This window comes from Phalangium opilio, unplaced genomic scaffold, assembly GCF_054372755.1.
Source record: "Phalangium opilio isolate 3A_F unplaced genomic scaffold, DU_Popi_V2 ptg000070l_1, whole genome shotgun sequence".
Classification (NCBI taxonomy): domain Eukaryota; kingdom Metazoa; phylum Arthropoda; class Arachnida; order Opiliones; family Phalangiidae; genus Phalangium; species Phalangium opilio.
This window is the reverse complement of record NW_028324182.1, coordinates 14,946,895-14,967,446: the sequence shown is the minus strand read 5'-3', so window position 1 is coordinate 14,967,446 and position 20,552 is coordinate 14,946,895. Positions and strand designations below refer to the sequence as shown.

General features: G+C 36.5%; 6 protein-coding genes and 1 long non-coding RNA gene across 7 annotated transcripts; 5 read left to right on the top strand and 2 right to left on the bottom strand.

The window, feature by feature from the left end:
• The first annotated feature begins 19 nt into the window (after positions 1-19).
• Positions 20-940, top strand: LOC149661934 (uncharacterized). Its single transcript, XR_016369015.1, has 2 exons — positions 20-314; positions 614-940. It is a non-coding gene; the product is annotated as an uncharacterized LOC149661934 (long non-coding RNA).
• Positions 941-1,548: 608 nt separating this feature from the next.
• LOC149661933 (uncharacterized) lies at positions 1,549-2,528 on the top strand. The gene is made up of 3 exons (XM_089843499.1): positions 1,549-1,913; positions 1,992-2,052; positions 2,195-2,528. Exons 1-3 carry the CDS (start codon positions 1,655-1,657, stop codon positions 2,526-2,528), a joined length of 654 nt encoding a protein of 217 aa, XP_089699625.1. The 5' UTR covers positions 1,549-1,654.
• Positions 2,529-2,558: 30 nt separating this feature from the next.
• Positions 2,559-6,041, top strand: LOC149661932 (uncharacterized). Its single transcript, XM_089843495.1, has 13 exons — positions 2,559-2,806; positions 2,876-2,958; positions 3,017-3,064; positions 3,131-3,289; positions 3,348-3,455; positions 3,518-3,776; positions 3,837-3,959; positions 4,017-4,148; positions 4,224-4,442; positions 4,515-4,652; positions 4,725-4,824; positions 4,892-4,998; positions 5,062-6,041. Exons 1-13 carry the CDS (start codon positions 2,633-2,635, stop codon positions 5,122-5,124), a joined length of 1,713 nt encoding a protein of 570 aa, XP_089699621.1. The 5' UTR covers positions 2,559-2,632; the 3' UTR covers positions 5,125-6,041.
• Sk1 (Sphingosine kinase 1) lies at positions 5,289-9,496 on the bottom strand. Its single transcript, XM_089843494.1, has 6 exons — positions 8,633-9,496; positions 8,405-8,560; positions 8,091-8,301; positions 7,795-8,015; positions 7,493-7,731; positions 5,289-7,408 (listed from the first exon to the last, which is right to left on the bottom strand). Exons 1-6 carry the CDS (start codon positions 9,156-9,158, stop codon positions 6,770-6,772), a joined length of 1,992 nt encoding a protein of 663 aa, XP_089699620.1. The 5' UTR covers positions 9,159-9,496; the 3' UTR covers positions 5,289-6,769.
• A 931-nt stretch (positions 9,497-10,427) lies between these two features.
• RpL18 (ribosomal protein L18) lies at positions 10,428-11,667 on the top strand. The gene is made up of 6 exons (XM_089843488.1): positions 10,428-10,565; positions 10,686-10,772; positions 10,864-10,971; positions 11,116-11,214; positions 11,269-11,462; positions 11,528-11,667. The coding sequence occupies exons 1-6, from the start codon at positions 10,563-10,565 to the stop codon at positions 11,601-11,603; spliced, it is 567 nt and encodes a 188-aa protein (XP_089699614.1). The 5' UTR covers positions 10,428-10,562; the 3' UTR covers positions 11,604-11,667.
• A 500-nt stretch (positions 11,668-12,167) lies between these two features.
• LOC149661929 (uncharacterized) lies at positions 12,168-19,103 on the top strand. The gene is made up of 4 exons (XM_089843480.1): positions 12,168-13,039; positions 18,100-18,235; positions 18,326-18,455; positions 18,674-19,103. The coding sequence occupies exons 1-4, from the start codon at positions 12,306-12,308 to the stop codon at positions 18,757-18,759; spliced, it is 1,086 nt and encodes a 361-aa protein (XP_089699606.1). The 5' UTR covers positions 12,168-12,305; the 3' UTR covers positions 18,760-19,103.
• On the bottom strand, positions 18,745-20,545 carry LOC149661928 (L-xylulose reductase-like). The gene is made up of 7 exons (XM_089843487.1): positions 20,262-20,545; positions 20,074-20,171; positions 19,842-19,996; positions 19,731-19,773; positions 19,509-19,673; positions 19,326-19,443; positions 18,745-19,252 (listed from the first exon to the last, which is right to left on the bottom strand). Exons 1-7 carry the CDS (start codon positions 20,311-20,313, stop codon positions 19,149-19,151), a joined length of 735 nt encoding a protein of 244 aa, XP_089699613.1. The 5' UTR covers positions 20,314-20,545; the 3' UTR covers positions 18,745-19,148.
• Positions 20,546-20,552: the final 7 nt, after the last annotated feature.

Genomic DNA, 20,552 nt, shown 5'->3' with positions numbered 1-20,552 from the left:
AAGAGATCGTTCGGTGACAATCCGTTAAATTTTTGGCGTTGTTTACCGCAGTAATCTAATAGCTAAAGATCTAATTATGCCGAGAAAACCTACAGAAATGTTAATTACGGATTGTACTAGTATCACCATTTTATCAAAAGAAAAGCTAACTTCATTAAAAGCTCGTGAAAAAGTTAACAGAAACTCTTAAATTAGGTAATAGAACTAAATCAAACGTCGCGGTGAGTCAGTAAATAACCTTTACAGTATTAATCCAAAACATCAAACGGGGCCGCCATCTAACACGCATAACATTTTTCTTAAATTTAAAATGTGTAAGTCGCTACAAGATTGGGATAAAAAAATATAGCACTATCTTTTATAAACTATTAACTATATTTTAACTGAAATTATGTTATTTCTAATTTGAAATAACTAATTACAAGGTACAAATGGTGTTAAAGTCATTAGCAATTAATGGACAGAAACCCAGCTAGGTCGCGACATCTCTAGGCCTATTTCCTAATCCTATGTCTAGAAAACAGATCCCGTTATGTTTTTTAGAGTGACATAACTTCCAAACAAAACAAAAATTCAACACCAAGTACAGCTGTACAATGGCGTCTGTTTTCAGGTCCAAAGTCTGACGTGTTATATTGGGTAGACACCTTAATAAAAAGGTACAATGGACAGTGATATCGATCTACCAGACGACCTGGATGATTTGGATGAAGATCTATTCGGTATCGGAGACGTTTCCAAAAATAAAACCAACAGGAAAGCCACCGATACAAAACGGGCCAACTTCCAAAATAACAAATCCACTGCCGGTAAAATGCAATGACCCTCATTTGTTATAAACTTATAATCACGAAATTATATCTGTTCCGTTTTTTGTTTGTAACCACTTTGTTTCACGATTGTACACGTTGTTAATAATAAAATGAGCACATTTGTATTTGATTTTTATTGCGAGATTAATAAAAAAAAAATAACATTAAGCGCATCGCAATTATTCTTATATTGTCTATTCCGCACTGTTAACCAAACTAATTTGGATGCTTTTTTGATTTTCACGATTTATTGAGTTTCCCACGCTTAAATTGGTCAGCAAATATAAACCCCCGAATTTCAATTGAATGTACGTAGACTCGCAAATTATGAGGAAAGTCGCGCAAAATTTTTGTGGTAACTTTTCAAGGTTGGAAAAAGACCTTATAAGAAAATAATAAATACATTCTATTCTATGTTACCCAAATTCACTTTGGCAATTTACTTTAGTCTCCTGGCACTCGCTTAAACTTGAAATTAACTTAATCATACTTTTAAATTTAGAGTATGACGAAGATGATCCATTAGCTGGATTATTATCGGACGATGAAGATGATTTAAAAGTATCAAACAAAAAAGTGCCCGCTAAGAAGGAAACTATTGTTAAAAGTAAACAGTTGACCCAAGTTCTGTAGCATATATAATATTCCGGATTTTAGAAACAATAACCACTGTTAAACCTCAGTGTTTTTTTTTATATACAACATATCCTTCTTCCCGCCTTTCCTTTTATTACTTCTATCTACCCGGACATCTTTTCTTAGATTATTATCATGCCAGGCAGGAACTACGCAAATAAACGTATCTTTTCTTATAAGGTCCAGAAAAAGTTAGTCCCGTTAAAATGAGGCGAAAACCAACAACGGATCTCGATTTTGGGGCCGATGATATTTTGGGTGGTTTGGGCTTTGATGAACCGATAAGAAAAGGGGGACCAACCAATAAGAATGTTTCCCCAGAAAAAACACGCTCCATTACCGATAAATCATCCTTTATGAGTTCATTGTTCGGTGGTGGTGATGAAGGTGTTAATAAAAACAATGAGAAACAGACCCCAGCCGCCGAAAAGGAATTTGTTTTGAGTGATAAATACAAGAAAAACGGTAATTATTTATCACTTAATTAAATTCTCATCGCATTAAAATAATTTTATATATATATTTATTTAATTAATTAATTAGAAGAGAATTCTGGGGGTTTTAAACTATCAACTTCTGCCGCGGAACAACCGAGAAGACGCAGGTAAGTAATATAGAACTACACGACCTAAGCGACTTGACCTTTATGTCCGCCCCCCCCTCGCCGTGCGTCTACCTTTAGAGTAGCCATGATATACCAGATACTAATTTTTTAAATAAGTTAAATGTTTTGTCCCTGATCTCAGAGCAGCGTTAGACAAAAATGATTACCAACCTTCATTCACGTTGGATGAACCAGTTGCGAAACAGAGCCCAAAAAGGAACGCATCTGCTGGAAAAGCATCCTCTTCTGGTGGACTGGATTGGTTGGGTTTGGGCTCAGGTCCCGGTCCGGCTAAAGATAGCCCTAAACGAGAACGTCCAGCTACAAGCGGAATGGACTGGTTGGGCGTAGGCCCTAGTGAACCAGCGGTCCAACCTTCGCCCAAGAGGGAAAGGGAACGACCGGAAACGGCCGCAGCCAAAATTCCTGAGAGGAAAAAGCAATTGGATTGGTTGGATGGGGGCGAGTTTTATTAGATTACGTCTCTCCTTAGACAACAAGAGATAATTTAATTACTTGTCCCAAAGGAGACACAACAGTACAAGAAGAACCCAATAAGATTAAGCCCAGCTTTGATTGGATGGACCTGAAGAGTAATTTGAAAGGAAATGGTACTTCAAATGAAGTACATGTCCCCGAAAAAGAAGTGGGATTAATACAGAGTCCCAAAAGGACGCAGGTTCCACAAAACCAACCAGAACCACCACAAAGATCAATTCAAAATGAAGCGCCTCAAATGACATATCAAAGACAGGCGCGTGTTCTCGAATTATTTAATTTACTTTAATTATACGTTAATCAAAGTTTAATTCTTTAAAATTAGGAGGGTAATGTAATCCCGACTGATTACCAAGGAATTAGATTAAGACACGAGGAAGAGATTAAATCTGTTGAGAGTTTTTACAAGTAGGCATGGGCTTCTGTTTTTCTGACCGCAGAAACATTTTAATTTGACATTTTATAGAAATCAAATGAAAACCATGGAAGAAACGCATAAAGAGACCGAAATGAGGTACTGATTAATCGTGTATTAGAGTAATTAGTGTTTAAATTAAATTTAATCGGAACCAAACATTAGATTAAAGAACGATCTGGAAAACAGAAATGAGGAGTTAAAACAAAGGTTATCGGAATCAGAGACGGAGAAACAGAAAATAAGTTTAAACTTTCAAGAGAAAATCGAAAGAATTGAAAGAGAACACAAGCAAGAAGTTGAAAGATTGAAAGAACTTCATAGGTAGGTATGGATTGACTTATGGCAGATACGCTCTTTGACAGTGACACTCCATTTATAGTAAAGCGTTGCTTTCAATGAGAGAAGACCACGAAGAAGCTTTGAAGAGACTTCAAAGATTGAAAGATCAAGAGATCGAAGCCATATCGAGCACTCAAAACCAAACCAAGTTAGATTTAAGCAGGCTAACTATTAAAATTCGCAATTACACACGACTACCCCTTCAAATAGATCATTGCAAATGGTTATGGACGAATTACAATCAAAAACTAGTCAACTGAGCATGTTGCAAGAGAAACTAGAAGGCAAACATAAAGAAACCCTAGATTTTCGTCAAGAAGAACTTAAAAATAAAGAGAAACAATTGAAGACATTAGAAGAAAAACTAGAAAAGATTCAACAAGATGGGGAAGTCGAAAGAAGTAGATTACAAGAGTTGGTACTGAGGTTAGAAAAGAGATTGCAGGAACAATCCAAAACATTGGAAGAGGTTTGTTAGACAACAAATGACGCATTAAAGACAAGTTATTGAAGAGTTATCTCACCGTAGGAACGATGGCAAGTGTTGCAAGAGAAGGGTCGATTAGAAGCCAAGAGAAAAGCCTTAGACGAAGATCGATCCGAGTTAGAAAATAGGCTAGAAAGAGACAAGGAAAAACTTCATCAAGCGAAAGTATCAAAACCAATTAAATGTCTTTGAGACAAGTCTCGTAATTGTTTAAACACGTAGGAACTGATTCTCCAAGAACAAAAGGCCATGCTCTCTCAAATGTCTCAAGAACGTTTACTGATCGTCAACTTGGAGACACAATTAAAAAGAAAAGAGGAAGAATTAAACAGAATGTCCAGTAGATTGTCTCAGGTATTTGGTTGAAGTTAATTGAAAAGTCATCGTAATGAAGTATTTTAAGGTTAATGTTTTTTTTTTCTTTTTCAGGATGAAAAGAAATTGGAATCGGAGATGAGATCAATAAGGAATGAATACCAACTTCTTAATGAGCAGAGAGATAATTTAAAAGGTGAAATGGCCAAACTTAAACGAGAGAAAAACGCGTTATCCGAAGAAAAAGACAGATTGAAAAGAGAAAATGAACAACTACAAGAATTGGCCATGAGAGTGAAGAAAAGATCCGAAGAAATTGAGGAAATGTGTTTGGTATTAAAATTAACATTTAGTTTCTAATAACTTTCTCTCCGATTAAACTAATAAAATCCATTCATTAAACAGAACGCGGTACAATCGAGAGAAGAGGGTCATAATTCGTTAATTGCCGCCAGACAATTAGAAAGTACTTGTAATGAACAAAGAATTAAACTTATGGAACAATTTCAGAACCTGCATCTTAAAGAACAGAAACTAATGGAAGTATGGCCTAGTAATTAACATAAAGCCTATAAATGGTTTTCATTAATTTGCGTAATTACTTTAATTATTCAGGAAAGGGTCGCAATTTCGAGCGAAATAAAGAGATTAGAGGAAAACAGGCATTCCTTAATTTGCGCTAATTGCAAATTAACTTTAATTAGGCCATTACTAAGTACGATTCAGTTTAATAACCAAACCCCACCAATATTAAAATAACTTAATTAAATTACGCACGTCAGCAAATAATTTCGTAAATCCAAGAAACAGCTATGTCCAATCGAATCATCCTCCCAAAGACACCGTTGAGGAACCATCTTTACTAATATGGAGAATACGAGCTCAAAAAGTAATTTAATTAAACCACAAATTAAACGTAAAAAATAATTAAATTTAACAATAAAACTTAAAGGATAGAGAATTTCTTGAAAATGAAAGTCAGTTTCTAGAATCACTGAAAAGATCAAACAGTTGAAAATGCAAGAATAAAATAGTCTTACCACCACAACGACAACGAGGCGAACTCCGTAAGGCGCCGCCATATTGGAAACCGTTGGAAGATTTCGAGGAGCGACGGCCATTTGTAAAAAACTATTTTGACGCCATCTATGAATCGTATAACGAAATAAAAACTATATATTTTGAATTAAAATGTTTCATTTGAAATTATTTATTCTGTTAAACTGAAGCAGTGGGAACATCACAACGAAACCCCGACAAATCCTAACCTATTATCGCTAAATAGAAACTACATTGCTTGTAAAAATATATTTAAAACTGCGGTGCTACAAAGCTAAATTACTATTTTTTAACATAGAACGACTAGTTAACCAGTTAAAGTGGTTTTTGATTTTGTTTGTTTGTTTGTTTGTACGTGCTCAAAAGTTATTTGGTATAAAAGGAAACTATTAATTAGGAATGAGATGATATGACATCAGTAGAAAAAAAAAATACAATAATAACACGCAACAATATAACGACGAATTTATATAAGTTAGACTGGGAATGCTCATAATTCAACCCTGAAAGGAAAAACTAACTAAACTTCGCCATGGCAACCGCCATAATTTGCTGCCGATATAAAAGTTTTTCTTTAAAAAATATTAACAATTTCATTTGTTCAGAGATTTTCTTGGCATGATTAATTTTAATTCCTTAATTCGTAAAAATTTTTTTTTCTAATATTAAGCACCATCCATAGTAACGCGAAAAATAAATAAAGGGAATGTAGGAGGCAAATTGGTTTTTTTGGTTTCAAAATGGTCCCTTTCCAACCCACTTCAAGTAAAATATTTTATAAACCCTTTACACTAGAGTAGAATAGTAAAAAATGAGATTAGATTAAAATTGTAGCTTAATTGCTGAAAACGCCAAAAAAAAAAAAAAAACAAACTTAAGGCACTTTTTTTTCTTATCAGAATCACGTGATATATCATAAAACGACGATTTCTTTCTTTTTTTTTTGAGCTGATGAAAACACATCTTATACTAAAAGACTAAAAATTATAACTTATCTCCGTTTTATATAAAAACGTGTGTAATTGCGTATGAAAAATAGACAAGGGTGTTGTAAAAAAAATTGACGAGAGCGGCCTTTGTGCCAAAATATCAATTAACCAACCAACCGTTTTCACAACCCTTAATTATTTAAAAAAATTAATTATTATATTGCTTTGGTTTAACTTTTTTTCTTTCTTTCTTTCTTTCTTAAAAATATAACGATACTTTTTTTAGCCAGCCAAACGTCTGGGGTCAGGCCAAAACCCTTTGGACACCTTAAGCAACACCAAAGGGTACAAAACGAGTAGGACTTAAAAACGTTTCAAATTAACCAAACCAACACCCAATAAAATATTATTTTAGTAAATATTCCATCACCAATTAATATTTTTTTTAATTAACAAATATCAAAAATATATCGCGTTTCGTTTCGTTTCAAGGCCGCCATTAAATTTTTGATGATAAGTTTAGGTTCATTTCTAGATTAGATATGTCAAGGATGATGTGATAGGCAGTATCATTTTTTATATAAAAAAAAAAAATTGTTAAGTACGTTTTAGCAGACGATATTTCATTAGCTAAAACAAGGCTTAACAACAATATTATTCGCGGTCCGGATACTAACGAGTCATGATTCTAGCAATTGATGGTAAAACGCATGCCTGAACTGGTGTACAATCAATTGCTTCCCCATCTACCGTTAAATACCCGTCTTTTGTTAACGGTTCTAATCTAAAGGCGGTAACTGGTATCACGTCTACAAATGGAATTCTAACGTGAGACCCGTCCTCTAAGGCGAATAAAAATTGTAGAACTTGCGCCCTGGAAACCCCAGCTCTTATAACAATCAACCACATTAAACCATCATCTAATTTGGCATCGGGAGCGAAGATACAGTCTGTAGATATGTGAGAAACGTGCGAAACATATACCAAGACGTATTCTCCTTCTTCAACTTGCCAGTCATTAGGAACTGGTTTGGTTAAAGCTGGCATATTATTGGCGTGCGTTAAGGAAACGCTGTCTGATCTAGAAACGGATATAGCTTCGCTAGTTGACGGAGATTTTTCATTTTCATAATATTCATCATTTGGTGTATCCAAATCTTCCAAAACTTCTTGGGAATTTCTTTTTATCTTTTGAACAGCTTCATCCGATATTTTTTCAAATAAGGACTCTCTTCTATATCTCAATAATTTGCAACCATCATCATCATTTTTGGCATTATCATCGGAATGGTTCTCAAAACACTCCAAAACCTAGATTATATTTTTAAAGAAATTATAATAGATAGGCCTATTTTTTTTATAGACTTAATTAATTAATTAATTAATTTAATTCACCTGACTAGCTTCAAATGCTAATTCCACGACCCCATTAACGCTAGATCTTCTTCTAGCATCTAAGGCATCAAATTGACTAAAAGATCTAGTAAATTCGGGTGGTCCATCAGGGAAATCTTCGGTGGGTGATAGTGTTTTACTTCTGGTCATTTTAGGTTGGGGTCTAGAGGAACATTTAACAACAGGAACGTAACCCTTAACTGGACAATAAGAAAGGCGACCAGCGTATTGTCTTAAACCTATTAAAACAAGTTTAATTAATACTGCACAATTAAAAGACTATAAAGTCTTTTAATTCTCACCAATTGCCCTGACAATGGCCCATACAGCGAATCTAGCTCCACCAATAGACCTTAATCTTTCAGATTCAATGTCAATATCAGCGATTAAACCCCAACCGATGGAAAGAAAGGAATATATACATTTGGTGGGGGTTTCAACTTTAACTAGATCTAAAGGGGATAAACGTCCCCTAACTATGTTTAATGCAGCAGGTACTATGACATCTCCCTCAAAAGCATCTCTACAACATTAAAATGAACGATATTCATTTAAAAATTACCACTTACGAACAACAACTGATAATTATTGAAATTACCCAAGAGCATAGCTGACAGCCATCGCTAATCCATTACCACTCCCTCCTGGTATAACACCCAATGGTACTTTAATAGCATTCTCCCAATCAGGTCTCTCCATTATGCCATTTATAACTTCGTACAACAAACCATCTCCAGAAACAATTACAATCCCATCCCATGAATAAATATCGTGACAATTAACGTATTCTCTGGCACAGTTTGCCCTATCTATGGGGGGGTTTTAAAGAAATTACGGGGGAAAAAGATACAGTTATAAGATAGGTAGTTATATTAGTTAGGGAGTAAGGTTATTAGCAAATTATTAGTATACCAGTTATAATTAGATCATATAAAGTTCCACTCTGAGATAAAAGAGGTTTCACCTGCTCTTTAAATATTTGTAACGCTTTTCCAGGACCACTACACGGGTTTACAAAGATTAAAAGTTTCCTGGGAGAAGGTGGGCTCGGAGGTAATGTTGTAACTCCTGAAAATATTTTATAACTATGCCTTGCTTTAGAAGAATTTCCTAAGGAACAAATTCTAAAACCATACATACCTCTGCTAATCCATTGTATTGCATTTTGCCACTTATTTGCCAAGTTTAAATTTTCTTCCTTACTATGGAATTTTCCAACTTTAATTTTATAAAAACGTGGTTGTCTAACTTTGGCTCTACCAAGCCCTCTTAATCTATACTTAAGAGGGTAAGAATAGACGCAGAAGTAAACGCATTTATCGGTGGGGTTGTTATAATCATCTGTCTCTTCATTTTTCACAGGTTCAATTTTTCCTTTGGTCTTATTTTTAGCAGGAATGCAAACGACTGTTTTCCGTTTACCACCCATTAATTGTTGAAAATCTTCAAATACTTCACAGCCAATTATGTCATTATCAACCACCCTTATTATTTTCAGAGACTCGTTGTTATATGGTCCAGCATTATTGCTATTACACAAGGCTTCAATGTACAGCCCCTTATGATGTAATGTAACTCGACATTCCGTTGAAATTTGTTTAGAAACGATGATACCAAACGTTTCTTCTAATATTACGGGATAATTGGGTAACTCGGAAGTAGCCATGTCAATGAATTTAGGACATAAACAACAACAGTCAAACTCAAAACGTCAGGCGTCAGGGAAATGGGGAATGTATCAGAGTCCAAGGCTTAGCTAGGAAATTCAATAAACGACGACGATGGGGAACTTTGGTCCTATCTCTACTACTTCTATCACAGCTAATAGGGAAATCAGTTTTGCGCAACAAATTACATAGCCTTCGTTTTAGATTAAAATCGAGACCTTTAGAGCCAGGGTTAATTGATACCCTTCGTAGTTTTCGTGCAAATGCACCAAGCAAGCATCCAACGGGAACGAGACGAGTACGGGAACAACAAGACCTAAAGGCCGACGATGCTAACGATTTGGTAAACAACAGGGGAAGGAAATGCAAGGGGTCAAGTACAGTCTGGGAAATAAGGATATTTTTTAAACTAGTCCTTGGGACCAGTGACCCCCCCAGTCCCCGAAATAATATACTGGTCTCCGGACTGGTCCCAGCCTTTGTTCTCCTATAGATTTGCAATTAATAATCTGGTCCTGAGGACCAGTAACCCCCACTTCTTGGAATTAAAAAACTAGTCCAAGCAATTAATAGAGCTATTTCAGTGGGGGAAAAATTTCGTCTGCTACGAAAATTGGGCCTGCCTTTGGCGGACCAGGGCGGCCATTTTGTGCAGATTTTCTCTATGGGCAAATAGCATTGGTGACGTAGCCATTACCCCCTCTGAAATAGCTCTATAAACTGGTTTTGGACCAGAGGAAGTGTGCTATTTCCCAGACTGGTCAAGTGCTAGAAATAAGCGTGATCATATTTGGATAAAACCGTAAAAAACAACAAATTTAAAACTAATAAAATATTACTTTGATCAAATTAATTACTTTATAATAATCCATCATAATTAATTTTTAAATTATAAATAAACTTATTTCCGTTACTGCTGCCACGGGGCTGCTGCCAGGGTGAGAAATAAGGCGGTGGCACTGGGCAAATGACCAGTTTAAAAATTGCTTTGACCAGTTTATTTATTAAATGCCTGAGGGTCCAGTGGTCACCGTGACCACTTTTTAAATTCCCCTTCTTTAGTAAAAAATAATTCCCAGAAGTGGGTTATAGAAATTAATGCTTATAAAACACATAAACAGTATAATAAAACCATCCCTAGAGCCATTTCAGTGCAGCTCTGACAGTATATAGAAATATTAAGTGGTCATTGACCAGTTTTTTAATTAAAACCCTTGGGCTCTACTGGTCAAATGACCAGTTTAAAAATTTTCCTTATTTCTCACCCTGGCTGCTGCCTTGCTAAGCAAGGAAATTTCAGCCGCTTGGTAGCGCTTGCGAGCTTCATAAAAAGTTTCCGGTTCCTATTTTACCCATAAAGCCTCGGTGCGAAAAATCGCGTTCTCCCATTCCGTCGGCGTAAAATGGTAAGGGAATTATTACACATTTCAATCCTTTTACATAATTAAAAATATTACTCGCATTAATTAATAAAGAACGTAGAAATGTTCTTGGAATCTTTATTAATGTTTATTATTCGTTTTTAGGGTATCGATATCTGCCATAAGTACGACAGGAAGGTCCGAAGGACCTCTCCTCGCAGCAATGATATTTACCTACGTTTACTGGTTAAGGTAAGCCTTGGCTAATCCAACGTGTTGCTATTTATTATTTCGTTTCGCGAATCCTTAATTAATTTAGTAATTAAAATTAATTATCTTATAGCTCTATCGAGTTTTGGAACGTAGAACTGGTTCCAAATTTAACAAAATCATCCTTAAACGTCTGTACATGAGCAAAATTAACAGGCCACCAATATCTCTCGCTAGAATTGTAAGTACCTTGTGGCACTATTTGTTAATCTCTCATAGAACCTAACGTAGCCAAAGGCAGGGAGGTGCCATTACTCTATTACTATCAAACCAATCTTAAATCTTCATTTATAATTAAACTAATCGCCTAATTCTTGGGTTAAAGGTAAGATTTATGAAGAAATCTGGTAGGGATAACAAAACTGCCGTTGTTGTTGGAACTATCACTGATGATAGCCGTATCTACGAGGTTCCCAAATTGAAGGTATGTTTGGATTTATACGATAATTCTTAGTTTTAAACATGATAATTGTAATAGGTTTGTGCCCTACACGTCACTGAGAAAGCTAGAGGCAGGATTTTGAAAGCAGGAGGAGAGATCATGACTTTCGATCAATTGGCCCTTAAATCTCCGAAAGGAAAGGGAACTGTTCTAATGCAAGGACGTAGGACAGCCCGTGAGGCTTGTAGACACTTTGGATTAGCTCCTGGTGTACCACACAGCCACACTAAGTAAATATAAACAGCATAATAAATCATGAACTAATCTAACTAAACTTAATCGTTGTTTTTTTTAGGCCATTTGTTAGATCCAAGGGACGTAAGTTTGAAAGGGCTAGAGGCAGAAGGAAGTCTACCGGATACAAAGCCTAAAACCCAAGAAACTAAAAAAATATCTCTTCTTTAAAATGAAGTTCAATAAAAATATCTTGAGAGATTTAATGTGTTGTTATTTACCATGATTATCATTAAATATTTAAATTAGGCAGATGTTGATAAATAAATAATAAGCAAATAAACCTACAACCTACTTCTTTATATTTAAGTTATGCCAGGTGTTCCTTAAAAAAAAAAAAGGTAAATAGATTTAAAGGTGTAAGAAAGAACAACATGGTTGATAGAATTTAAATAATGAACTTAAGCATATCCCTTCCTGTGACGTGATAAAAGTCATTAGATGTCCATGACGTGAAGTATAATACTTCATATGCTGGAGTTCAGTTTAACACAACCGATAGTAGGAAGACCGGGGGGGGGGGGTAGATCTACGTCACCACTTTATTAGAGAAGAATGTCCAAGGGAGATTTTTTTCCCCATGGGTGGGCGTCTAGAGGAAGCCATACGTTTCTTCCCACCCAATAGTGCCCCCAAACGGCGCGAAGCAAAGATCCTAGCGCGCCAAGGGAAGGGGAGGGTAGGAAGATGATGTAGGCCTATTTCGGAGGAGAGAAAGAGAGAGAGAGGAAATATCGTGGAGTCAGAGCCACCGGTGGCTTTGATGCTTTAGGAGCTGAGTCGACTAAGCGCTCCTCGCGAGGCTCTCGGAACGCTAGTGCGAAACATGTCCCGGAAATATGGCATTAAATAACAACCAAATCCGCGAAGATTTGAATTACAGTAATGATGGCGTGTCCGGTGACATTGAGAAAGTGAGAAAAATACGCCATAAACTCCTAATATTGAAGGAAACCCTAGCCAATAACGAATTAAACATGTGCGAGATACGGGGTCAAGGGTCAGCCGTTTACTACGAATCCCAACAACCCAGGACCGTCTTTGTCGCGTCCAAGGAAACGGAATTGGTTAAACAGCGCGACCAAAGGTCTTCTACTAAAAAGTTCGGTTGGACATCGGTAACAAACTGGTGCGCGCGAATTGGTGCCCTGGTGCTATTATTGGCTATCATATTCGAAAACAGGGATAGATTCGAATCCCGTTGTGCCATTAGGAACAATTACTTGGTCATGGAGATGACGCGTCCGGTAACGAACTGCGATATATGCCGCGAAGCCAAAGAGGTCGTCATCCTCGAAAACGTCACCCGGTCCACTTTCGACCGGTACGCCTACGCGGGGAGACCCGTACTGGTCAAAAACGCGGTCAATGACTGGCTAGCTTTAAGAACGTTTAGTTTCGATTTCTTCAAAGACTTATACAATCAAACTAAAGGCGCTTACGAAAGCGTCCGAGAAGAATGCCAATTTTTTCCCTTCAAAACTGACTTTATATCATTAGAGGAGGTTTTCAACATGCCCCGAAGCCGAGCAGAACAAATGACCAGTGACGAAGTCACGTGGTACGTCGGATGGTAAGCGAAACCTATCATTTTCTAAATATCTACTGCTCAAGAACGCGCCACTACCACCACTCCGATAATACCCAGTACCCTACGGACATAACGCGCTACAGTTTGAAGAAAAACATTTCTGCATTTTTTTTTCCTTAAACTAAAAATGCCAGGTGCGAGAGCCCGGGGTTACCTTCGGGCTTCCAATTTTTTGATATTAAACGGGGGGAGATGGGGATAAGGTGGTCAGGGGTCACGTACAATCGCAACCGAATTTTTATCGCCCCTCTACAGGTAGCGAGTGTTTGGGGCTTCAGAAGGGTGACTACCGAGTACCGAGGGGTCGTACAATATTCCACGATACCTATACGACATTTACATAGAAAAATTAAGATGCACAATGGTATTGAACCCCTCTGCTGGGTAAGGGAGCCCACCATAATATAACATAACATAAAAGGGCAGACCGTCAGCCACGCTTATGTATTTATTCCAAGTTGGAGGCTCGAATCTTTCAGAGAAAAAAAAAGAATATTCGTAAAGGTCTTTATACTCTCCTCCTGTCGTACGCCGACTCGCATTTTTGGGTGACTGACTATTTTTAGGGCCATGATGTACATACAACGTAAAGGCAAAAGATCCTGCTTAGACTCCAAGAAGCTAGAAGTGTTTTTATCACCTACACTACACTCTCGCTACCTTGCTCTTAAACTCCCGCCAAATTATTATTCAATGTCACTTAGGACAAGCTTGGGTTAACCTTGGAAAATCCTTCCCTAAATATTAACTAAGAATGATACCATAAGTAACTAAACGCGGATCAAAGTTTATGTTACCAATACAGATTATTTCAGATTAAGTACCAATACAACACTGCTTTCTAACTTCTCCTGTTTCGGAGCCTCTATCTAGACCTAAGGAGAGATAGGATTGTGTTCTGAGACTTTTAAGTTATTTGGGAAGGCGCCAAAATTCTCTCTCTATCAAAATTATCAACCTTTGTATTTAGACACGTTTAGGAATAAATAAATATCTGGGGCAACATTTTTTTCAAACGATTAAATATTGACGTTTTACTTTAGCAATTTGAGATTAAACATCATCCCACATAAACTAATTTATTATTCGTTAGAGTTTGGAAAAAAATACATTCCCACTATAGTTTGTAGTTCCATTCTCATTTTCTAAGTTTCTCAACTCTTGAAGTTGAAATTCCTTCGCCCACTTTTTAAGAAGGGAGGCGAAAGGCTATTTAGATAAATTCCTAAAATCCTACATCGTTAGGATAAGGGCTTAGGACCTGAACTCTTATCGAAGAATGAATGAACCCTCTTAATAGGACGAGAAAAGAAGAACCCTTTTTGGTTCCTTTAACTTTTAAAAGACAATCTAAACTTGAAACAAAATAAAATCTGGTATATAATTACGATGGTTTCTTAACGCGTGTAATGACGAATTATTGCTCTTGTACCAATTTAATCCCACTGCCACTAATTACCAATTACCTCTAAACTACCCCTTCGCACGAGATGCTACTTGTAGTCGCCTAAAAGAACCTGAGTTAAAAAAAAACAAAAAAACCCCAAACCATTAATTACTAATTAACATATTCATGAGATTGATGGCGCAACTCAGGACGTACGTTTGTCATTTGTCGAAGAGACAGTCATCCTGCTTCCCATCCCACCCTTCTTCCTTTTCCTCTCATCCTCTCTCTCTTTCTCTCTCAACTAACTTTTGGGGAAATATTTTTCCAATCCCAAATGACGTTGCAAGTCACATTTCAGGGGTCCATTGGCTTATTTTTTTCCTTGAAAAAACCGAAACTAACATCGTTACATCAAGACGGGATACGCTCTCACTCTCCTCAGAATAGAAAATATTTTTTCGATTTAGGGATTTACTTCGTTTATTTAAATCTAACATGAATATTGAAACAAAAGCGTGGTCAATAGTTTGTCAATTCGTGGAGAAAAGAAGGGAGTGGAGTAGAGAAATGTTGGTGGGCCATGGGGTGGCAATGAAAGTCTCCCATAATACCTTGCGCACGAAATAACCTTTGTCACGGGATAACGCCACTGAGGATGCTGGGAGGTCTTCGTTAAACCCAATCAATATTCGTGGGATAATTTAATAAACGTAGTGTGTGAATTCATGTTGAAATGTTTGTGGGTTCTACGATAGCGTTCCCCCCATACTCCGACAAGAAAAATTCATCAACCCAACGAAATTTTGGTTAGACGCGAGTACGTGTGTCCCCCTTCTGTCGTTCTTTAAGCACATGTGCTGCTTATTCTCATCCGGGACCACAGTCACCATACCGCGCGACTCAGCTCCGAGTTAAGAGTATGGTATCCCTATCTAAGGTTACAGGAAGCCGCGTCTTTCGCGCCTCTATGTTATGAAATGCGTCCTAGAATCATAAGAGTCTCCCCCACCATCCTAGAAAAAACTCCCGCCTCTCTCTACTCCATAGTACAAGTTTTAAAACTCAACCTAAAAAGAGTCCCAGAGTTCTAAAAAAACCAATAACAATGAATGGGCCTGTTTCAATGAAACCCCCTCTTTAGTTAAAAATGGTTTTCCGACGATTTAAAAAAGCGAATGATGCGAAAATATTGTATGTCCTTCAACTCCCTCATCCTGAGGACGGTTTTTTACCATGAGTTTTTACTGTAGGATAAACTGCGACTTTGTATAATACTAAATTGGTGACACTACAATCTCAGTGTTAAAAAAATATGTATATATTTTTTAAATTAACATATGGCCATGGCAGTCAATATTAAAATTCCATTAACCTTAGTATTATACAAAGGGTCTCTCTCTGTCATTGCAATTTTTATATACACGATGGATGTCAAGTGTATCAGAGTTTTGAATTAGCCGGAAATAGGCCTAGAGTATTGTTGTATATATATATTAAACAAATATACACAAATTTTTTCATGGTCTATTGTCATAATAATAGACCATTCGGACAGGTTTTAGTTCCAATTAAAAAGGTTAGCGATATTAAATGTATATAGAACTAAATAAAGGCTGCGATATCATGGCACGAATTTCACGTGAAAAAGGTGCATACATCAAATATTTAAATACACCTTTACGCATTCCATACCGCATTAGAAGTAAATGAACCGAAGTTAGAACGCTTCAGAATTGAGAAAATCAAGAGCAAATTTAGTCTCTTAAACTTCATTTCATTTACTTCCGATGTAATCAAAATATAACGAAACAGGATATAATATTCTCGACACTTCACTATTCATGATCATTCATTATTTTTACCATAAAAAGCTTTAAAGCATCCCGTCATGATTATTCAATGCTTTTTTATGAATTTTTGCGGTTAAGCCTATAGCAACTATGTCCCATAACCACATTTCATGCTCCCATAAGCTCAAACAAACTTCGTTATCTAAAGTTTCAAAAGAATGATTAAGTCCATACTCCTTAGACTTCCTGTTAAAAAAAAAAAGGTGACGACTAAGCAATTTTGAAAACAATATGATTCATAATGAAACTTTTAGGAGACAAAAGGGTTAAAAATAATCACACCATAAGTTTGAAAGACAATCAAGAAATTTTTATCTTAGGAGTCAGAAAACTCTTAAGTTTTAAAACGGAGGTAGTTGAAATGCGAAAAACTTTTATCATTATCTTTGTATCAAAACGGCTCAGTTGAAATATTTTAAATATAAAAACAAAAGATAAAAATTAAGCAGACCATCTTCCCCTTAGTTTAAATAAAATTGTCATTGTTTTTAGTGAGGGTGGTTACATTTGTAAATAAATTAAAGGGATACTTAGACTAGAATTGTTTATACTAGTACCACCTGACGGATTCGTCCAATAGGGGTACTTCCAGTGCTTTGCTGGAAAGCCTAACGCGTAGTGTCCATTATTAAAACTTAAAAACTTAATTGCTTGTATCTTCTTTAATATTATAGATTGAAACATGGTTCCAATTGACACAATCATTATTTTATACTCTCTTTCGATTAAAAAATTCTTATCGGAGTATCCCTTTAAGTTTTAAACTTATGTATAAAAATCCGACTTGCGTGTCGAAACAAAAAAAAAATATATATATACACCTGAAATGTTTCTGGCCGATAGCATTCGGTAAAGTTAAGTTAAGGGGGGACCTAATTTAAATTCGCGGACCAAAACCCGTGGCACTGACCTTCCCTCCTCCGATGACCAGCGATGCAGAATTCCACTTTTACTAAAAACCAAGCGGTGGCTTCGTTAATTTAAAAACTAAAACCCCCCAAAAGAGGGACTCCTCCTTCCTAACTTGATATTATAGCTTAGTTTTTACCCAAGAACAGTGCTATACATCATACCACGCCTAAAAGACATGCACTGTTATTAAAAACTTTATATTCGGCCCCCTACTCCAGGGTTCTTATCCTTAATGCATGTTCCACATGAGGGGAGGGGAGTGCACAAGCTGCAAAGAACGTAGGCGCGAACTACGAGTCCACGAGTGAATAAAGCTTAACTATTTTATCCTGACAAAATAATTTATACCATTTCGTGTCTTAATTAGCTTTCATTAGAGCGCCTATTAAAACAGTATGAGGGGTTCCAAGAATTAATATAACCATATCATAACCGTTCTTCAAATTACTTTTCCGTTTGGGTAATTATCAAGAGGAATTAGTCGGCCCCAAGGTTCAAGCATTACGCCAACGTTTTTTTTACTTGTCTAATGGCATTAATGTTATATTTACATTAATCTTAATACGCTCAAGGGCTTAGAGATGCCAGACCCATTTCTCTAACTTTAAAATTATAAGGGATATGCATTTGAATTTATTCATACCTTAGGCTACACTCTAACCTTGCTTAATATTCGTAAAAATACGCGAATTATAAAGCAATTAGTTATTTAAAAACCGTATACGTTTCAATAAATAAATCTATTAAAACAATTAGGCTTAACAATAAAAGAAGGCAAAAATTAACTTACGATTTCTCGTGCACGATTTTCGTATTTTTTTGTAGCGAATATGGCAGGTGTATTTTAGTTTAACGTTAAAAGTACCTGTTTTATTATTCTTTTCCCATAGGAGTAACTGCAATCCGGAGATAGCGTCTGTGTTGAGGAAACATTATAGTCGCCCTCACTTCCTGCCAGATGAATCGGAATCCAGCGCTATTGACTGGATCTTCATGGGCTACTCGGGACAAGGTGCTAGCAAGCACGTAAGTCTCAAATTGACCCATGAGGGCCATGACCCATACTTTGTTCACCAAGTTCTCTTTGTTTAATTCCAAACTATCGATTATTTATAGTTGGATTACGTACAAAGGCCCTCGTGGCAAGCTCAAATCTCAGGACGCAAAAAATGGCAACTAGTGCCTCCGCCCGAATGCGAAGAAATATGCCAATCTTTCGAAGTTAACGTCGACAAAGGCGATATAAGTACGTAAAATTAGGCTTAACCTTGATCATGTCATAGGTCAACTTCAGTCCATACCCGATACCCATCAATTTGCGCATGCGTGATTCGCGTAACCCCACCCCTCTACAGTTAAAATTCTTACCGAAAGCCTAAGAATTCTTTTGACGCACATGTTCAGTATCTCTATGGTAAAGGCTTACCGCTAAGCCTAATTATTCTATCTCCTATTTTTCTTCAGTTTTAGTGGACACTAACCAATGGTACCACGATACATTCATCTATCCCGGTGAAATTAGCATTACAATTGGATCAGAGTATGATTGAGACAATATATTTTTCCGAACAACAAAATAATATCGCTACAAAAAATGTTCCTGAATCGACGCCGCCGCCGCAAAACTAAAACTACCAGAAAATTAACGACGTGCCTTTTTTTCAAATATTGCAGCTGTTTTTAATTTATTATTATAATTATTATTATTGTAATTAAACATAGTTTAAAAGATAATTAAATTTAGCAGACGGTCACGTGTGAGCGCTTTTCGCGTTTTTACTCCTTAAAACTGATATAGTAATGGAATTTTTTTTTAATTATTCGATTTATTAAAATCGAATTTGAGGCTCAAATGACGTATATAATAAATTTAATAGCAATTATTGCAAAGAAATATTGTATATACTTTATTTTACCAACTGAATAATGATTTTTAACCTCAACAGGCGGTAACACCACCATCAACTGGTAAAGTAACGCCACTTATCATACCAGCTTGTTCACTCAGTAAAAACAGAACAGTATCCACAATATGATGAGTTTCTTAAAGACAATTACGTCATGAATGTCTTAACCTTTGACCCCCATCACCGATAAGCTTATACATAATTCTTACCAGCGAATTTTCCCAATGGTATTCTAGCCTTCATTGGTGCTGATTTGGCTTCTTCAGCCCATACAATGCGACCCATTTCTGTATTAACTACAGTTGGGGCTATGGCATTGGCGCGAATCTTGAAAGGGGGGGGGAAACATACAAATTGGGGTCAAAAAAGGGTCAAATTGAAGATAAGAATACCTGGTAAGGTCCGAGTTCAAGGGCCGCGACCTTAGTGAACATATTAACGGCGCCTTTGGACGCGCAGTACACAGCGTGTTCGTGAAGGGCGATTTGACCACACTGACTAGATAAATTGACGATGGCCCCACCTTTACCACGCTTTTTCATACCTTTAGCGACAACCTATGATGGGGAAAAAATCACGTCCAGCCTATAAAATCTATCACCCCATTAACTTACCTGAGTTATGTTTAATGGTGCTTTAACATTTATAGCGAAAATCCTGTAATGACACTCAAATAATTAATAGCGGAAGTGCGTGGTTAAGCGGTGGAAAAAATCGGAACTGACTTATCAACTGCATCTTCAGTAACTTCATCTATTGATTGTATAATTGTAATTCCGGCGTTATTGACCAGTAAATCTATGTCGCCACATTTTTCCACCGCGGTCTTTGTGGCTTTCCAGTCCATTAAATCAACGGAAACTATTTCAATTCTAGGAAACTGCGGTTGAAATTAAAATAATTTAACTTGTCAACCATGATATGATATTAGTCTTTTTATACTAATATCAAAAATACCTCTAGTTTCAACTCCTTTAATGTCTCTTCATTTTTATCTAACGCCACAACTTTGGCGCCACACTTCAACAGTCCAATGGCAATATCTTTGCCAATTCCTATTAATTTTTTTTATTAATTTTGATTAAAACAAATTGAGGTAGAAAGAAAAAAAAACACGTATAAAACAAGTAGGAGTTGAAAATTACCTTGTCCGGCACCGGTTACTAAAGCTCGTTTTCCTACAAAATTTATTTCCATCGTTGGCGTAAGTACTTAATATAAATTTCACCAAATCTTGGACGTACTTAAAAGTTATGGATGGACTGTAGGAACAACGACAGTTCTACCAAAAGTTGGCTCACGCTATGCCTCCTGAGGAAACTTAAACCACCGATCACGCGATTTACAAGAACACGATACAAATATACAGGATTTCAGCCTTGAAATGTATAAATAACGAAGCACAACATTCGCGTTTGTAGTTCTAACGCAAAAGC